The sequence below is a fragment of the Macrosteles quadrilineatus genome, unplaced genomic scaffold, assembly GCF_028750875.1.
Source record: "Macrosteles quadrilineatus isolate MER2022 unplaced genomic scaffold, UCM_ALF_1.0 Scaffold_1__1_contigs__length_201487025, whole genome shotgun sequence".
In the NCBI taxonomy this organism is placed as follows: Eukaryota; Metazoa; Arthropoda; class Insecta; order Hemiptera; family Cicadellidae; genus Macrosteles; species Macrosteles quadrilineatus.
The window spans coordinates 186,389,038-186,409,398 of NW_026542594.1; the positions used below are offsets into that span (position 1 = coordinate 186,389,038).

At 35.5% G+C, this 20,361-nt stretch overlaps 1 protein-coding gene across 2 annotated transcripts in view; it reads right to left on the bottom strand.

Annotated features, from left to right (window-relative positions):
- LOC128991772 (progestin and adipoQ receptor family member 3) overlaps positions 1-12,278 on the bottom strand; it is a 38,028-nt gene extending 25,750 nt beyond the window's left edge. The window contains exon 1 of one of the 2 annotated variants that reach the window (XM_054414956.1): positions 12,041-12,278. In XM_054414956.1, coding sequence (XP_054270931.1) covers positions 12,041-12,139 — 99 coding nt within the window. In that variant the 5' untranslated portion in view covers positions 12,140-12,278. Of the gene's footprint in view, positions 1-7,694; positions 7,785-12,040 lie in introns of those variants that run through there. The other variant, XM_054414963.1, reaches the window with a different exon arrangement.
- Between the last annotated feature and the right edge of the window lie 8,083 nt (positions 12,279-20,361).

A 20,361-nucleotide genomic window follows, 5' to 3' on the forward strand; every position in this document is an offset into this window, starting at 1 on the left:
TTTCATTTCATTGTATTCTTATAATTATTGGTACTATAACTGTGCAAACATTTAAAATCAGACCACGAAGAAGAGGTTATTTACCGATTGCCAACACCCACATAACTGACTGCTACCACAGAAAACATACTACGCTTACTTACGAACCAAAATAACAAACGCTGGTAAACAAATCTGTTATAACCTTCAAAGTAAACCACAATAAAAGGATTTTACACTTCAGGGAAACAGGATACACGCCGAGCTCTGCAAATAAACAACACTGTCCTCGAAGGACAACTTCCGTAGTACATCCTTATTGTGCCATTAGCACTTTTCAGGATACGTCATTGAACTGTGTAATGGGTAAACCCAGAGTAAACGTGGAAGGAAGACTTCGTAGGTCGTGTTTTATTATAGTTATTAATTTAATTATAATTTATTATAGTTTCAAAATAGGAAGTTTTTGAATGGAAATGAACATCATTAGAGAATTATCAGTCCTGTCTAACGATCGAATTTGATAAGATTATGTTACGATGACCTCGGACGGGTTGATTGGTTTTTAAATCAAAACAGAATTTTCCCAATTTAGCGGTGGACATTGACATTACCCCGGTCGCAGCAAACCTACTTAATTTTGTGTTGTGTGATTTTACTTTGCAGACCTGACATATTTATGGTGAATATTTAGACTTAAGTTTTGCATGATGGCATTATGTAAAGATGGTTTCAACCCAAAAACCAAGAAGAGGAAAATCACGTATCTTTAAAAAAAAACTTCAAACAAAAACAGTCCACCTGGATAAAGTTGTAAACAATTGTGCCCCGGGGTACGTTTAACACATTTTAGAAATACTGTAGAGAAAAGAAATTAGAAACCAGTATACGTGAAGAAAGTTAACGGCACAATATCATAGTTATGTAAAAGTCTACTATGCAAAACGCCGTTTGAAAAGGAGATGATTTGTCGACACGTATTAGGCCAAGCAAACGCCAAGCAAATCAGTCTGTGCACAATTAGGACCTAGAAAATACATGAACAAGAAGTGCAGTGCTAAGTTCTACGAAGGCAACTTTCAAAAGATATTTTGCAACACTTATCTGACCGTGTAAAGCAAAAATTGATAAGGGTTATCATCAAGTGTTATCTTAGACCCTGATGAACTCAGAGAAGTCGTTAGTTATCACTCACAAAAACCAACTTTAGTAAGCCAACAATGGAAGTTACGTATTGATTTTGATTATAAGTTACAATGTTTGGCTTTCAACTTTTGAGAGATCGAGAGGTCAAATCCAAAGCTAGCAGTTTGGATAGAAACACCCAAAGGTTTCAAACCATCCAAAAAAATAGTGCTGAAAATATAAACCTCCAACTAAGCACCGATTGTTCTAAAGATCTTGGAAGAATAAAGGAACATTCAAATTTATGGATGACAAACCAACGCGAATCTGCTTTTAAGCAGTTTGAATGAGGAAAATCCGCTGTTATAACCGTGCCCAACAAAAAGTAGTGCCAAAATGTAGACACAAGTGTTGGCTGGCTTTGATGACTGACCACGGTTGCCAACTGTTCTGGACCGCCACAACGCGTAACACATTGCCGCGAGACCCTAATTTGCTTTATTGAGCACGACTATTTTCAGCGGCCAGGTTGGCGACACTAGTTATACATTTATTTTATTATTGTAACTAACTGCTAGTCTGCTACTAGCCCTACTGTAGTAGGTTGATGCAGGTTCCGCTGATTGACAAACACTTCTTCCAGTGGCGCTCCCAGGGGGGGGGGGGGTGGTGGTATATATACCCCCCCCCCCGCGAAATATTTTATATTTTATTAGCTAACATAAATACTACGTATATTTTAAAGCTGAAATTACGGCTTTAAATTCCACTTTTTGTTCGGGGCCCAAAAACCCCTTTTTGTGGGGGATATTACATACCCCCCGTACATGGTGGTCATCCCCCTCGAAATGAAATCCTGGGACCGCCCCTGACTTCTTCTATTGTCTGTTACAAAGGGTACATACAGAAAGAGCGCGCCGCGGTCAAAAATCTGTCGAAAAACTGGCAGACCGGTAGCGCACCTGATTAAATTTTAGTATTTCCGATTTGATTAATACGATAACAAATGTTTGATATGTTTTTCAGGTTACAACAATAACATAAATGCAATATATCCGAGAGTATTTCCAAATTGGTCTTATTGAAAACTGTGCGACATTCCTACACTCTACGAAAAGAGTGTGTTTGAAGTTTGAACTCTGTTGAGTACGTTTTGAGGTTTACATAGTATAGTTAAAACAGGACCGGTGCATACTCTCCTTGAGAATCAAAATAATAAACTACAATTATAAATATCATTCATTGTTTTACGTGATAATATAACAGGTTTCAAGTTCAAGTTACACACATGAAAGCGTATCAGAGAATTATACAAACTAGTGTACATGTTGCTCGAAATCGAGCAATTGCAAAGAAGTACAGGAGTTACATATAAACAAATGACTTGTTAAAAAACTAATAACAGTCATAATTTCCGATGATTTTAAAAGAGTCAACTAAAAGATTATTAACTAATGGAAATACTCACAATTTACATAACAGTCCTATTCCAGTTTAAAGGGTTATTTTTTAACTATCAAACTGCCCATGGACGGGAAATGGTAAGCTTACAATTTAAGTCAAAATAAAAAGTCTGTCAGCTTTTATAATGTACTGTACCTAAGTTATTTAGCCAATTTGTAGACAATAAGGTGTAGGCTACAAACTCTACAGAACTCTCATGCTTCCATGGGGAGCAACTAATTATTAATACTAGTGGTCGTCCTGTGGTCGAAACTCGACCAAAAATAATTAATGTACAGACTTCTCTATTTTCTCCCCACACTGTAAATAAAACATGTGATTGGGATTTCTTCCATTTGTTTTGATATTCTGTTTACATTTTGTTGTTATTTCGTCACCATCATGGCAACCCAGTTAGTCCATGTTGATTTTTTGAAGTTTTCAAATTCGTTTTTTGTGCTTATATTTTAGCCTATTTTAATTTATAAAGGGATTCTGCACATCTACAGGCAAATATCTTTCTAACAGTATGCGTAGATTTTCCCTGCGATGTACACGAGCTGAGAAAAAAGGTTTTAAAGAAACATGCTTGCCTATTAATATATAGATAGATTAAATTCCTGACAACAGCTGGAGTTTCAAAACAATGTTTGTTTCCCGTGTTAATCTTATGGAGAAATACGAAACTTTAAAGGGTCCCAGGGCCTCACTCTCTAATTATTTACCTAAAAAGAAAGTTTCCTGCACAACTTCACGTTACGCTCTTTCCAATGACACCAAAAACATGTCAATCGGTTCAGTAGTTTCGGAGGAATAATTGTCACAAAAATCCTGCTTGCGTATTAAATAATAGATAAATTATTGACACGTATTAAAATCTGTTACAAAGTAATGAATTAGGGCACCAAAAATACTTGTTAGTGGGTTGACAACTAACCCATATACATACACATTCCGACGGTAATTCTGATGAATAGTCAATTCCGCCACTTGTATGATAATGGCTACTGAGTTCCCAGCGATCAATTACTTAATTACCTGGCGAGGTAATTGCTAGATGAAGTACTTACTTCGGTCTCAAGGCCAATAAGCGAATTACTGTCTTTCTCTAGCACAAAGACAACACTCATATTCCGTTATTTATGTGACATAGGTCCAAAACCACTTTTTATTCCCGTTTTGTTTCTGACAAGGACGACGACAACGTTGAAGGTCAAGACTTTACGAAGATCGACGTAATACGTTATGTAAAATCTCTATTTACATATTCACAAAGAGTTTTAATCTGTCCAACGTACAATCCTAATCTAATTGTGAATAATAAGTTTTTTGCTGTTTTTTATTGGGATATACACCAGTTGTTACGCCACCGTTTTCCTTCAGCTTCAACAAAGCCTAAACATGTCTCACCACGGATCTACGAGGGTTTCGTGTAAATTTAAAAAAATGGGATTAAATTGACAAGAATATTTTTTTGTATTTTGACGTTTATCTATTCAATTAATCATTTATGTACACTTTCAAATATAATAGCAATTTTATATGACCTGTTTTATAGCGATTGTGAATTGATTAAATTGGCGTATAGTGCAAACTTCAATTAAATATTAGAATTCTCTATTTTGCAAGAAATTCTTTTAGGATGTGGTGTTTTCATTCGTCCTTATTCTTAGTCTATTTTCAATAATTACGTACAGATTATGACTTCATTTTATTAAGTCTGTAGTTAGTAGTAAAAATTAATTGTTTCCTAGTCGACGTGTTGTACAAAAACGAAGTGTTGAATGCCAAACTGCAGTTAAATTTCCATTCGCGGAAAAGACTACAATTCAGACTACACAATAATGGTATAACACAACTCCGGAGAGAAAGTTAACATGTAATAGCCATGAACAAATTACGGGTTTCTCCAAAATATCGTGGCGTCGAGCAGCTGTGTTGCCATAATGTGTTAATCAGATTATGGCAAAGATTGACAATTGCGTGAAAACTCATTACAGCTCATGGTTTTCGTTATCTTTTTGTCCTTATTTGGGGTCTTTCTCCACAAGAGCCATAACTAAATAATTACTCTGTGTTTATATGTTCATCGTTCTCAATTTAAGTTACTAAGAAACATATTTTACACAAAATCACCGAAGACCGTAGTGTAAACCGTAGAATAAAATGTGAGGCAATCTTTATTTTGTGGCAATTTTCTTAGAAAATACCGAGAACGACGGATTTCAGCTGTAACATTAACACTGTAGTAGCATAGTAGCAATCCAAAACTTAACACGTGATAACGATAAACAGCTGACAAATCCAAGATGGCGACGAGGTCATGACACCGAACAATCACATTTTCACACTTGAATTAATGGGTTCAGTTAGACCTACACTGCTGTGAAGGCAGTACTTTCATTCATTTAAAAATGTAAGACATTAAATAAAAACAACTCAGTTCAATTGTGTTTACTTGAAGTCAACGAAACATCTATGTTTTGGGATGTATTAACGTTTTCTGTGGTATTAGCTACTAAAGTAGTTGTACACATGCTTCGCAACAGGGTACTAATCCTGGGTTTGAAGGTCCAAGAAAGCAGCTTTAAATCGCTTCAACTACAGATTATATCGTTCAATCATTCAAAGAAAAACGTCCTCGACATTATTTCAAAGAATGAGAAATAGTGTTTTAAACCAAATTTAAACAAAACTGTTTGAGCTACCGCATATAGGGACATCGATCAATATGAAACATTCAGATGTATACACCATTATCCAACCCCGCTAAAATTCTACAAACCCCTCCGCAAAAACATTTCTAAACGTGCACTTTTCACTACTTTCTCAATGTCAAGGCGAAAGAACTGCACATGACTGGCAGGTTCACATTGCTGAATGCTGAGTACTACACCAGGTCGACCTTGCTGACGCAGCTGGCCACAGAAACAAACACCACGTGACTTATTCCAACTTCAGATCATTCCAGGGTCATCTGGCGGCGCGGCGTGGCTGTAGGAGGTTTGGAATCTTCCTGGTTTCGTCGTCTTTCGTATTCGGCCTTGCGAGACTTTTCAAACGAGTTCGGAATTTCAAGACTCTTCACTGTGTTTCACAGCTGATTGTTTTGATTGTGAGGTAGACGCTGTATTTGTGAATTCAGATCTTTGTGAATTCGTCCTTGACTGGGTTTAGTGTTTGTCTGTTTTGTTTTTGTAGTCGTAAATGCCAAAGCTTTGCAAAAGGTTGTCATTAACGTCACCTAAATGTGTATTGCAAAAATCATTTCTTAGTATGAAAAAAAAACGGGGACGAATACTTTCTACTGGGTGAAATCTTCGGCCTTCTTCGCCAACCTTTCTCTGAGGATGACAGAGCAAATTTTGATGGGCCTCTGACTTCACTGATAGCACGACATTTATCAGGTCTACCAGGAGGTTAGATAAGGTGTCGGCCTAAACAGCTGATAACAGACGAAAACATCTGGATCAGCTGCTGAAACCGGCGGGAAAGCCGCACAACAATGTGATTCGCTCTATTGTACCTGTCAACAACGCTTTCACCGACATACTTCGCTTTTTATTGCCAAATAGAACTTGGTTGAGAAGTTGGCAATAGTGTGGTTTGGCTCAAATGTTTTGCGGTTAAGTATTTTCTAAAAGTGTATGAGTACAATTGAATACAGAAGAAAGCATAAGTACCAGTGAATATATGTATGATACACACTTATACAGAGTGTATCACAAAATTTGAACAGTATCTGAACTGAACCGATGATTGTGTTATTTTACAACGGCGGGTCGAATTTTGACCGGACCCCAGCAAAACAAATCGTGGCCAGCTACTATTAGTGTGATTTTATTTCGTGATTAATCTCTTTAGGATTAGGACTAAGCGAATGTATTGAGCAAAGTAATGTTGTACACGGTTTAGCAGCATCAAACAAACAGTGACATAGTTGAAGTGATGCATGTATTAAGTAATAAGTTAATGGATATGTATTAACAGACAAAAGGGGCAACTAAATACAAGCGTGGAAATTTAAGCACAGTGCAAATCGTAGACAGGCTCTTGCAAGTTTAGTTCTGAGCGAATAGTACCGAATAATAGCTTTTACTCTTCAATATTCTGTGTATAGACATTTGCAGCTCAAGTTCCAAACGAAGTAGTGAGTGCAAGTGAAACTGCTGTTTTGCCATGTCAAAATCAGCTGATTTCACAGTGTTAGTTTTGCTGAATTGCATTTTACCGCCCTTGCCCTTGATGCTTGATCGTCGATCCATAGCCTTACAAACAAGACCTTGAATTGACTACAGAGTTAACATGCAGCCTTTATCTGACCGCCGGCGTGAACAACAGTTACCACTTGGACACTGACGATGCGTTAATAATAAACACATCGAATCCTGTATCAATCGGATAGTGTATTGTACCTTTCCTGCAGAAAACTAAAAACATTCCGTGCAACATTTCAGTGTTTTCTTAAAACAAAGTCTTGAAAGATAAATTTTTAATGCAGTGTGTAGCCAGGAAATGCAACAAACTTGGCTCCATTGCATTTTAATCTCAGAGAAAGGGTTTGAATGGTAACACGAATTAAAAAAAAACCTTAACAAAAGGTAACACAAAGCATTTTGTTTGATTAGTTGAAATTGTAAACACGTTGAAATTAAGAATGGGCTGAATACGATTTATAATTCCTGAGATTGGAATACGAAAACTAATAATGAGCACTTATGAGATAGGTTGCGCCTTAAATCATTTAAGTATTTAGACTGCAGTTCCAAATATCTGGCCTCAATCAAGCTCAAAATATAATATGTGTATTTATACACAAATAACTTCATGATTCAATAACGATCAGTCAAGTACAAAATGAATATTTCAAAAGCTCAGAGATGTGTGAAATATTTGTTTGAATTCATACTTTTCGTCCTGACTTAATACGTTTGTGAAGGGCAAAAGGACTTTGCTTTGCATACCCGATCAAACCCCCCCCCCCCCCATAGTAGCACCCTAGGTCATTGCCACCCTGATTACGTCACTGCTACTGATCTACATAAGGTACTTTTTAATTTCATGACGTAAATAGAAAAATACGATTCAAAGTCCGCATTACGATAAAACTATGGATCAAGTTGAAAATAAACAGAAAATACACTCACTTTGGTCGGAAGTTTGCCGGTCATGCCGGTATCTACAGCCACTGCTACCTCGACCTGTTCGGCATGAGGACTCATATCGGCACTGCAATACAGCAGGCGGTGGCAGTGGACGATTTGTTGTTACAACACCTGTTTGTCAGCATTTGTCTATTTCCGGGTGACCGAACTAGATCTCCCGCCATGGCGCAGGACGAGATTAGCTCGAACCGAAGAACCGATCAAGGCTACGAGCTACGACCGATCGACCAACTCTCTAATACAGATCATTATATCAACAAGGCATACGATGACTTTTACAAGTTACCAGAATTTTCTAATGATACAGGGGGCTAATTTAACGAGAGGAAAACTGAAATGGACACTTCGATGGTGTAAAAAGAGATGAGAAGGGGGTTTTAAGTGACGGCGTAACAAAGGGAGCTCATGTGTTGTTAACTTTGTTTGTTTGGAGGCAGGAAGATTCCTACACAGTTTCTACACGAAGGTAAATGGAAAATCACACATAGTTGTATAAATAACGAATGGATTTTCCAATGTCCTAATCCAACTTGCCTTTAAAAAACCAAAATGACAGAGGGCAGACACTAAAAGAAGAGAATATATGTCGGCAATTTGCTTCGTGAGCTCTTTAAGGTACAGGTAGATTGTAAGTTAAAAACGTCTTTTATCCATTTAGGGGGAAAACTTCAAGTATGCAATAACAATAAAAAAAATATTGTCAGTGTTAAAATATACCTCTGTCAGCTATTGACATACAGCAGTGATATAATACACTACATGTACTTACAAAGACTGTGTATAAGTTTGTTGCGGGTGATGGGAATTTTTAATTACCCCCATGGAAACGGGAAAAACTTAAATGATTATATATTTTATTCTTACGCATTTCCTTTGTTTATATTTCGATGAAGAGATGTATTTATTCTGCCACACATCTAATTGAATTGAACACCAACGAGAATTTCAGAAAAACCAAGTTCTAATTGAGTTTTGATTCTTTAAAACATGTGGGCAAGTACCTGTTTTGTACAGTAACAACACTACTACGTCATCACGCTCACCGTTATGAGTAAAACAACTAGTTTCTTGTGTACCAATAATAAAAAATATTTTTAACCAGAAAATCTTATCTTGGGATAAGAAAATCTCTTTTAAGGAACTGAAGAGACAAAGATAAGACTTTGGTTGGTTTTGGACCGCTTACAACTCTAGGAACCGGTTTGTGTGATTTTGTTGATGTACCAACAACCGCCAGCGACCTACATTTTGAGGAGTTCCTGCTTTGCCTTTGCCTCACCATTGCGTCGCAGCGTTCAATGATCCTCAGGCCAAATAGTTTGGATTTCCAAATTGGTTTTAAATCGTATTATTTTCTTTTGAGTATTGAAATTTATTGTTTAACCATAAGTTATGATTGTTTCCAAATCTTAGTATAGGTACTGTACTATCTCTTCAGTTTCAGTTTACATACACTTAAACTTTCATTTTAAATCCCTTACAAAAAACAAAGTTTTAAAGAGTATTTTAATCCGATGCTAATGCTGAATTTACGTTTAAATCTACTAAGATTTAAATCGTAAAACGTATTGCAATTTAACTTGAGAACAATCTATCTAAATGGGTTCACATCAAAATTGTACCAGTAGAAACGTCAAACAAATAAATAAATACAGATTATTTCTTGAATTTTCTTTACAAGAAAAGAATAATACGTAAATAAAAAGAAAAGAACTATTATGTATACGGGGCTACTTTTTCGCAATATAGTATTTAGCCACTATCTCAGACAATCATATATTATCTCTTTGAAAATTCGTTTTTTATTGCAGTCTAATTTTACAATTCTGCCAAGGCGTGCTTGTTTGTTCCCAAGATCATCCTAATAATAATAAGATATTAAAAAATAATACACTTTTATATTCTCAACAGAGACAAAGTAGTTGAAGTTACTTGAAGAGCCAATGTAGACAAAATTGACTTTGTTTCTTTTGACAAGCGACCAAAGATGTTATCATCTGGTTGTGCCAATATTAACTTTGCTCCTACAAATACTCATCATGAGAGTAAGTGCTTATATTTTTATTCACACAGCATCAGTTGTATCAATGACTTGTTATTGTTTAAAATAAATTTAATGTTTGTTATAACGGAGTCAACAATTTCAACTTTTACTCTAATCGTTTTACTAAACCTTTTGAGCTAGTAAGAAACATGGTTGAGCAGTTGTCAAATGACAAGCAATGTCAAATTCCTTTGTATTGGAGTTCAAGGACTTGTAATAATTAAGTTTGTCAAGCAATAGTGCATGCAGACTTATCTTCTGCAAGTCTTCTTTATTGTGCCATTGCTTTTATTACAACTCTATATAATTTAGTTATTTACAAATTTTCTAAAAAAATATGTTCATATTGTGCACACTAGTTTCTGCTGTTTATTCCAATCAGAGTAGCAAGTGGAATTTTGTGTTGTAGTTTTTATTTTAGTATAAACTCGCATCGAAGTTTCCTAGTTTACTTAGGCTACGTAGTATTTTTTCAAGCATACTTAAAAATAAAAAAAAAACTTTTCCCATTACCTTTTATGTACGCAAAACGAGTACAAGGTGAAATGTTAATCGTCAAGTTGTTGACATCAACAAGCCTACTTTTGTTTTTGCCAAATTTCGACACTTGAGAGTTTGCGCTTGAGATTGTACGCGTTAAAAACATCGCCTGAGCCAAAACACCCACTTTGTGATAGTAAACAATGCGCAGCAGTCGTACCAACCTCGAAGGTTAATCACTAACAAACAACCCAGTGTTACCACCACTCTAAGCTTTAGCATGTTGTGGAAACTATCGCGAAAAAACATACTTTCATTTTCATTATTGTAATCACAATTCTCATAATCCACAATCGTCGCTTGAAGTAGTTGAATTCACACTTAGCTAAAAATTTATTTATCTCTATCTTGATTACAACAAACTCCCTACCGTATATTTTCCCCCCACTTAAAATTATGTTTAACGCTTTGTTACCGGTACATACTTTAAGCTCATTTCACCCCACTCTTTTCAGTCTTTAGCAACCCAATTAATTTAAAAGCTTCTTCCCTAAGCCTCTTCTGGAAACCCTGTGCTCTTTTGGAAAAACAGGGCTGCGTGGAAACTGTATTTTACATTTACCGCTCATTCCCACACGTGTTACTTTTGATTTCATGTGTCCCCACGATTTCTAACCTAAAATCAAACTTTAGCTACTCGATACAGCATTTCACTCTCCACATTTCCACACACATTGCTAAATGAAAATGTCTCTATCTGACTCTTCTACTTGATAAATTTCATTATAACTCACTACTACACTTTTCCATTTTCAATACTTTTTCTTCGCACGGCTACAACTTGACTTCCCAAGTTGATAACATTTCCGATGTATTTTCGTACCGTATATCGGCGTCATTATGTTGTTCATTTTTAAAAAGGAAAAGAACGGTAAGAAACCAGTAAAATGATGATATAATTAGGGCCTACTATAAAGCACTTTACGAGCTTTTTATAACAAATAAAATAAAGTTCGCAACTAAACTAACAAAAACACTAATTCCAAACTTTAAACATATCTTTAAGTCGTAAAACTGTCAAGTTATTGAACAGAACGCTCATAAAGTGATGATATTCGAATTTCTGAATGAAATTGTCAAGGTTGAATTTAATGGCATGTTAATGAAATGTACTATCATTATATTTTGCGTGACTTTTCTGACTTCCGAATATCAACGAGGCCAGGCGGTTGTGGTCAAATTATATATATTTTTTTAAACTTTATCAAAGGCATAAGTGATTAGAACATTCAAAATACAAATTATCAGAAGGGGAACATTTTAAAAGTTTTTTTCCAAATAATAAATGCGTTTATCAGCCTTCCAACATAGCTACTGAATAAATATGCAGCAAATAGAATAATAATAATAGGTCTAACACTGCACGGATTTAGAAGATTAGTCTAAAATAACACTCTCTATGTAGATTCACACTTTTTTACATTTGTAAAGTAATTTGCGATTAAAATTTTATTACCTATGTTTTTTACAAATGGGGAAAAATGTAATTACTACATTACAGTACAAATAAATTTATTCATTTAAAAATTTAAGTTGCATGTATAAATCTATGATTTATAAAATTGACCATAAGATTTTAACTCGTTTATAAGATTAATTGAGGATATTGCAAAATCAATTCATAGTTTTGCATTCTAAACATTTGTGTTGTGCAAACCCGATCGCTTGAGATAACCCGGGCCTAACACAAGATAACTTGTTAACCCTACACAAAGTTCGAGTTTACTATATCTCATGTCTTTACCTTAGTCTTAGTCCTATGGCTGCAATACGAACTGTCCATGGGGTCTTCGTTCAGTTCCGTTTCCGACATCTTCTCGTTATTGTTGGTAGTGATTTTCATTGTCGAATAAAATCGCGCACTTCCCCTGCTAAAGTTCTCTAATCAGCTGGTCCACTGATAAAAGAAGCGTTGAGCACAATGCACTATGAATGTTGCTCAACAGCTGTCTGTGTTCAACAGAGAGCTGTGTCCGACTAACAAAGCATCAGCTGAGAACAGACCAGCTGTTGCGGCGGAGGTTGGTAGTGTGGCCTTCAGCCTCCCAGGTGCGCAGTTGGTAACATTGGTGGATAAAAAGGAAAGTTAAAGATTCAAAGACTGTGTTGTGTTAGTGCTTGATAAAAAGTACGTTGGAATATTGTTTGTAACCTGAAAATAAAATAGTTTAAAATTTCTAGAATGCGTTTACAAGTCAAGATACAGTACTGGAGCACTTTATAACTACTTATCCACATTTATTGGCTCCAAAAATATAATTATCTAAGAAGTACCCGAGTTTTGCGTTTGATATGAGTCTAAAACAACAATAGGTACTTAAAGCTTTTAGGATGTTGTACGATTAAAGACGAATTTCCTAATAATGATATATCGCCGTTTAACTAATTTTCAAACAGTTCTTGGTAGTTAAAGACAAATAAATACATTCTTGGCAGTAAAAGCGTGTAGACATTTAAATTAATTGCGTTAATACATTGCAATTATTGCCTTCCATTACCAAGGCAGTAAACAATTAAGTACGTAGTTCTCTTAATGTCAACGTGGTTCACGGGGGCCTCGAGACGATCGTATTGAATGAAGGACATACATTAAATTTTAAATAGTTTAACATAACATAAATATATTCCTGGGAAATTATCAAACAATCACTGGATTGTTATATGATACCTCTATGACTTTTTTCAATTCTAGTAGAAGTAGGTACAGTAGTCGATATCGTGCCTGTCCGCGGAACAGCGTCATATGGTCATGAATTTTCGATAGTGTTCGACTACACATAGCCAGGCAATTCGTAAAAATGTCAATTCAGCATACTTCAGTTTACTTAGGAGTTTGGCCAACGTTTATGCTTTTTACCATCCCGATACTCCGATGTCCCAAATTTTATTTTCGCATAGTGTTACGTATTACGTCTTGAAGTGAAGTAATTACCAATTCCTCAACCGTTAAAAAATGCAGAACTTTTAAATAAAACCAATCAAAAACACGACCTAAATCAAAGGTTAAGTTTGAACTTTTTCTTTGCAATTTTCATTAACAAACAACTACAGAAACAATTTTTTTTAGTTTTGACTTTGAACCATAGGTTGCTTAATGGTTTAGTTACAATACCAATACCAATTACTGATATTTACTGATGGAAGCCTTGAGCTAGTAATGTAAGTAGCGTAGTAAAGCAAAGCTGCCTCATAAAAGATGTTTTTTGTTTGTCGACATTTGACTGAGTTCCACAAACTCTACTTTGTCTCGTTTTTCGTGATCAAGTCTAGTCTCGTATTTAAAGATAATTTGTTCAATACTACATCACGAACACACAAATTTGTAGCAGTCAAATTTTAAATTAAGGTCTGTGAAAGTTGCTAATATCTTAAACCTAGGTGTTAAGCAGAAGAGAACTGACCGATTGACCCCCGAGACTTGATCAGATTTTGTGTCATCAACCTCAACATTGGGTAATTGACAGGTCATTCCCATGAACTGATGAACTACAACAAGTCATTCCCCTAGAGATGTAGCGACTGGCGTATGGGTGGAATATTTCTATAACTGGGGATTTTAGTAACTGCAGTGTTAGTTTATGTGTGTTAGTATAGGATTGTGGACTGGCATTTATAAAATCAAACAATATCTAAACAATGGGGCGTTTTCAAAAACAGTTGGACATGAATCAAAAGTGAAGTCTTTCTAAGTATGTATCTCTAAAGAACTGGTGAAGAAGTTTTATTTTGTAAACAATATTTATTATTGTTTGTATTTAGGAACTAAATCGAAGTCGCACCCGCCCTTTCAAAGATACGAATTGGATGCCTGCGTATTGCCAATGCTATTATTCTAAAACGCCTTCAAATTTCCAATACCACAACGTGTACTGTGGTGTATGGAATTGGAATGTTAAATAGTGAGGAAAGTCTACAACTTGAACACGAACTAATTTCTTTCCTGCCAACAGATAATTAATTACTTTAAAAATTTATTAGTTAATAAATCATTAATCTCTTGATTCCGGTGGCAAGTTGTTAACAAGAACAAATTAGATATGCATCGATTTGTGGCTCTCATTTCGGAGGTACTGAGATCGAGATCTTATTGTAATCTACTGGGATAGAATATGTGAAAAATGAAGGCAAATCGCAGAAACATTAAAATCAAAAATTGATCTAATGCATAAGTTGACTTTTCGAGCAATTATTTTTATTTTACTTGATATTAAAAAAAAAAACAAAGGTCAACTGAATTCACTAGTATTGTTATGGTTGCAAAATTGATTGAATTTAAATTCAACACTCTCTGAACTCAGTGGTTAGCCTGTATAAAAATGGTAAAACGTTTTACATGGAAGTGCAAAAGCAATGTTTTAAGTTCTATGGTTCTTTCTACAGTCAGAATCAAAACTTGTAGTTAGAACTTAATTTATATCATTTGAATGCAACACCATTAAGGGGTTTTTAAGATTTGTTTTAGGCTACATATTATAGATATGTCTGGGATTCACACCAAAAAATAGTTCCCACTAATTAAGCACCATCAAAACAAGAAAGGGGAAATGATTACTATTTGGAATCAATTCTTGAAGATAATTTTGATAAAACAGTGTAATATTATTATGAGGTTAGGTTTGCCTAACTAGTAACTACTGTACCAGTAAATCTTCAGAACTATTGAATTTCCAATCACTTTATTGGAATTTTACTAGAACATCTACTTAAAATTAATAAATAGAATTATTTGTTTTAGTAGCTCCACAAAACTGTTTAAAAAGAATGGTGTAATTTAATGTTTTTAACACAACTTTATTGGCGGTTCACCACCTTACCTTGCCACCTTAATGGTATAGCTATACGGTATGATTAATAGGTACGGTATAGCTTATAAGTAAAATGTGCTATAACAGGGCAATAAAAACTATCAAGAAGTAATTAAAGAGCTTATGATATATACAATTCAAAAATATAGTGTGCTAGAAAAATATCATTTACAGTATACTGTACCGACTTTTTACCAGATAAACTTATTTAATTGATTACACAGAAAGTAGTTGTTGGGATTTATGGCACTGTATGACATTAGACCTACATTCCTTAAGCAATAAATTAGGCCTATAAAAAATGTTGTCCAAGGTAGTAGTAAAAAGGTATGATTACTGATTTATAATAAGCAATACACAACATGGGTGAGAACATATCAGTGAGAGTTTGCAGGAATAATCTTTCTCTAAAGAGCTGATTGTATGTGATTGATCAGATATGAGAAGTAAAACACAAAAGAAAAAGTGAACAACCAAGTTTATTATTTTAATTACAAATAAAAGTTACAGGAACTGATGTATACACTATGTCCAAAATCAACTGTGTCATGAATAGAGCATCCTCTCCAGTCGTACAATTTGAAGAAATCCAGCATCTGACAATAACAAGTGAATATTACTAATTGCTACCAGGTAAAGCGCCAGACTCCTGACTCTCTTATGGCCGTCTGCCTCATAATCTGCTGACATATGCTTAATGGTTTCTTCCCCTTATTGGCAGAATCGACAATCATCAAATTGTACAGTGAAAACCTCTCCTTCAGTCAGTTCCTCATTGCTCGACCTTTTAAAAATATTCTTTAGCGAGCTTGGCAAGGACATTTTTACCATCTGCTCTATTTGAGATGGAGTTTTCTTATGTTTTCCCTGTTTGCCTTGCTTGAGGCTTGAGGCTGGGTTGTTGTGTCCCTGCTTTCCAGCTTTTATTTTCATAAACTTCCTTTCTAGCCCCATCTGGTTCCACGCCCTGTTCCTGGAAGCGTAGGTACCTCCCCAACTGATCCCTACTCTAAGTGTGTCATCCTTCCCTCAGGTTCTCCTGGCTGAGGACATCATTAACAATCGGGAAGTCGACACGGTTTTAGCTTCGCTCGCCTGGGTAAGGCTGCTTTGTATAAGGCCGCATTGTATCCTGCAGAAAATGTTTGAGACACTCAAAAGTCCTCCTGGTGGCACAGTCTACATGACACCTTGGGTTGGCCTGTAACAGAATTAGAGAAATCAGCACGTTCATTACTTGGAACTGATGTTGAAACTGAGTTGTATTGATTTAAATTTTGTGTGGAATTTAAGTTTCCAGCTATCAAGTAAAATTTCAAAGCTATAGTCCGGCCGCTTAGAAAACGACCTGCGCGCTAATGCTAAACCAATGCTGGAGGAGGTCGCTTTCTAAGCGGCCGGACTATAGTTATCTATCTAAGTCCGTTCTTAACTTAATCTATATTGTCAGCGGTCTAGTGTTGTTTTAAAGGTATAGCGACTGGTGAGGTGGAGGAGATGGAATCACTTCCCCTCAACCCGCCTAAACTTTGTGAAAGGAGTATAGTTAAGAAGTGAAAATGCAAAAGTGAAAGCTTGTGAAAATGCAAACAGTGCTGAATATTCCCGTAAGTACTGTCTAAAAATAACTATACCTATCAAAAGAAAAAAATAACAGCTGTACAGCAAAACTACACAAAGAAACCTACCCATTGAACCCATTTCATACCGATATTACACAACTTAAAATTCATAAATTGTGCCTACCTTATCTGATCATAAATGAACCAACAGCATACTCCTAACGCTGTGTTAAATGTAGGTGCTTCAGTTGGATTTGTACCAATTGTTAGGCCAGGTGTATACCAAGACACATGCAACTGTGAGGCGTGTAAGCTAGGGGCATGCATGTATGTGTCTGGCACATATGGACCAGCAGGCAGCATGTCACAGTTTGTGGGGTGGACACAGATTACTCCACACTACTCGGGTGAAAGATGGCAACAGAAGAGCCTGATTGGTGCCTCAATCAGCTGAGCTGTATGATGGTAAAGATGAGAAATGTAACAATGACTCAATTGAAATAGGGTTTTTATGGAGGATTTTGCAATTTGAAGATGTGTTCTACAGTTTTGACCCTAAGACTTGAACCAGTCCATGGATTATGGATGGAGTTCATACTGTTAAGTTACCCTTTCTTGCTAAAAAAAAGGCGAAATTAAATAAACAGGTATCAGCTATTCCAACACATTCTTTCTCCCATTAGGTTGTCAAAAACCTTTACCAGGGTAACCATTGGGAGTAACTATATTTTATGAGAAAAATTACAGCTTCCAATCACGGTTTTGTTTGGATTTTGTTTAAGTTGAGCTCCGAATCACTGATCAATACATGTACTGGTGAAATTACCTGCTGTCAACCTTGTGACCTTGATAGGCGACCGGTTCCAATCCTCTTGGGATAATCTTCAGGCGGACGTCGTCACAGTCTTTTTGTTCGTGCGAACACGACGTTTTTTAAAAAACATTGAGCTTTACAGTTTTACAACACTTAACGAAAAATGGCCAACAACTATATGGTACCGATCGGTCGAGCGGCGGGCGACACGGAAGTTGAGTCTTTTTTGTTAAGTGTTGTAAAACTGTAAAGCTGTGTTAAAAAAACTACGTGTTCGCAAGAACGAAAAGACGATGACGACGCCTGAAGATGATCCCGTGAGGATCGAAACCGGTCGCCTATCAAGGTCATAAGGATCTCTTGACAGCAGGTAATTTCACCAGTACACATACTAAATTTAATTTAAACTGGTCCCCTCTTTTTTTCAGAAATCCAATTTTCCCCTTATTTTATGGGAAAATCACATAAATAATTACTTGAACCGTAATTTTTACAGCAATGGGGTTTGTACCGTCTTAGAATTGTAAGGACTATAACATAATAAATCAGAGTGTCCTCAGACAATTTTTAATTAATTTCCATGACCATTTACCATTGATTTCCATGACTCACGAGCTTTATTAAAAAAATTATAATACAACATACACACACGAATAATACTGCCTATAAAAGTTATTTCACAGAAAATACTGAAATATGTATTGACAGATAACAATGCAGTACAATGTACTAATACAAACCCAAAACTCATAGACTGTGTCGTAGGTACATTAATTTGTGAAAAATACTACAATAGAATAGGTTACGGCCGACTAGAGCATTGAAAAGTCCCCTCAAATCATTGGGGATTTCCATGACTTTTTGCCTATTTCTATGACTTTCAATGACAAGAATTTTTTCCATGACTTTCCAGTATGTGGACGTAAATTAAAATCAATATCGTTCTTGCTGTTTTTTTTTTTTAATTCAACTTTCTCTTTTATAGTGATTTTCCCATAAAATAATGGAAAAATCTGACAAACAGTCTTATGACTCCAGACGTCACCGTTTTTCACACAGTGTTTACTAATATGGCACAAGTTATGAACGATGGAAATTAAACTTGTACTTAGGACGAAATCCACTTCTTTTGTATTTATTAAGTAAAATGGAATAATCTATATCTTACCTCAATGTTATTGTCAGATGCTCTTAAGCACCAATTGAATTTCTCAAGACAGTATTTCCTTGTTTGTGGTCAAAGCAATTCAAGTAGCTCGTCAAACGATTATATGTACATAAAATCGGAATAACAATAAAACTCTAAACTATGGTTTGCATGAGCATGTAAAAGATTTTAAACACAAAGGGGTCTATCTGTTATGAAGGGGTGGACAGTGATTTCTGTTAACCTTCGGTTCCAGCTCACACAAGCCTCTAACGTACAAACTAACATCAGTGTTTCGTCTATTACCACTGTGAGGGGAATGAACCTCGTTTTACCATGGATAACGTAGGCCAGAAAACCCAAAAAGGAAGCGGTTCAACTGCGCCGTGTGTGCCGACACTGACTGCACAGCTTAAATTCCTACGTTTCACCCACTGTTCAGCCGAATCGTGAATTGTGGCCCCAGCCTTAAGAGAGGGGTTAAAGAAAACTAAAATGTTAAAAGAAAATTTCTCACAAGAGAAAAACCTTTAATTCAAGTATGCGGTTTATAGGTGAGGCTTGCGGGGTTTTTTTTTCAAGTTTGTGTTTCTTAACCTTAATATAGATACATTTTTTGAAGTTAATTTTAAGAAAGGACAATGAGGTCTTAAGTTTGCCTCAATAATTTTAATTTCCAATCCAGTTTAAGTAGTATTTTTCTGCTACTTAAAAATAAATTAATTTTTTACCAAACTAATAAATTCTATTGTTGGTGGTTTTAATGTTTAGATATAGATCTGATAGGATCTTAAGTAAGGGACTTGTAGACTTATGACCATGAGCTATAATCTATATAACCGTAAGTCAACAGTATCAATAATCGACAGTAGCCTATACCGAGAGGTTTTGAGGAACAGCCATCCCTCTTTTTAACGTTTATTATTGGTAAAAAATAACCACTAAAGCCAGATTTTTCACAGTTGATTTTTCAAAAATTGTCAAAGCATATTCATGACCTACATCACTGTACCTAAGTTACTGTACAGAGTAGGCCTACAGTGTCCCTGTAAATTTTGATTTCTAAAAAACAGTAGCCTAATACTTTAATGTATCAGGTTTATTAGGGATTCTAATTGTTATGGAAAACTGTGCTGGTCATTCATTGTATAGCTTTCTGGACCACAACAGGTGAGTAGCCTGCTTTCACTGTAACCAATGTTTAGCAACCCTTATCAGGCAGTTGTTAATTACTGTTGCCACAGTACAGTATACTGTAAAAGATTTCTGTTCAATGGAACCTAATATCGACACAGGCTGTAAAAATATATCACACACGAGCAATATATTAAATGGACCGTGAAGATTTCACTAAAAAAGTAAAACTGTAACATGAAAAAAATTCACAAATCATCGCATTTCATATTTTTATTATTTAATTTTTTAAATGCAAATATACAAGCAAGTAGCAAAACAAGAATAGGTATCTGTAAGAAGGCTAGATTCTATTATACATTTCTAATGACTAATCAAAACCACAGCAGTAAATGCGACAGAAATCAAACCTTCTTACAAGAGTCATGAGGATATAATAAATTTAAGGTTTAAAAGTAATCAATTTACGTTGTATTAAACATTCCTATAAATAAAATAATATAAATAAAACCCCAAAATTCCATTAAGCGTATGAGTATCTAATCTGTTACGAGCCAACAGTTAATGTACATATCAAAGCACAGGCAAAAATACAACACTCAG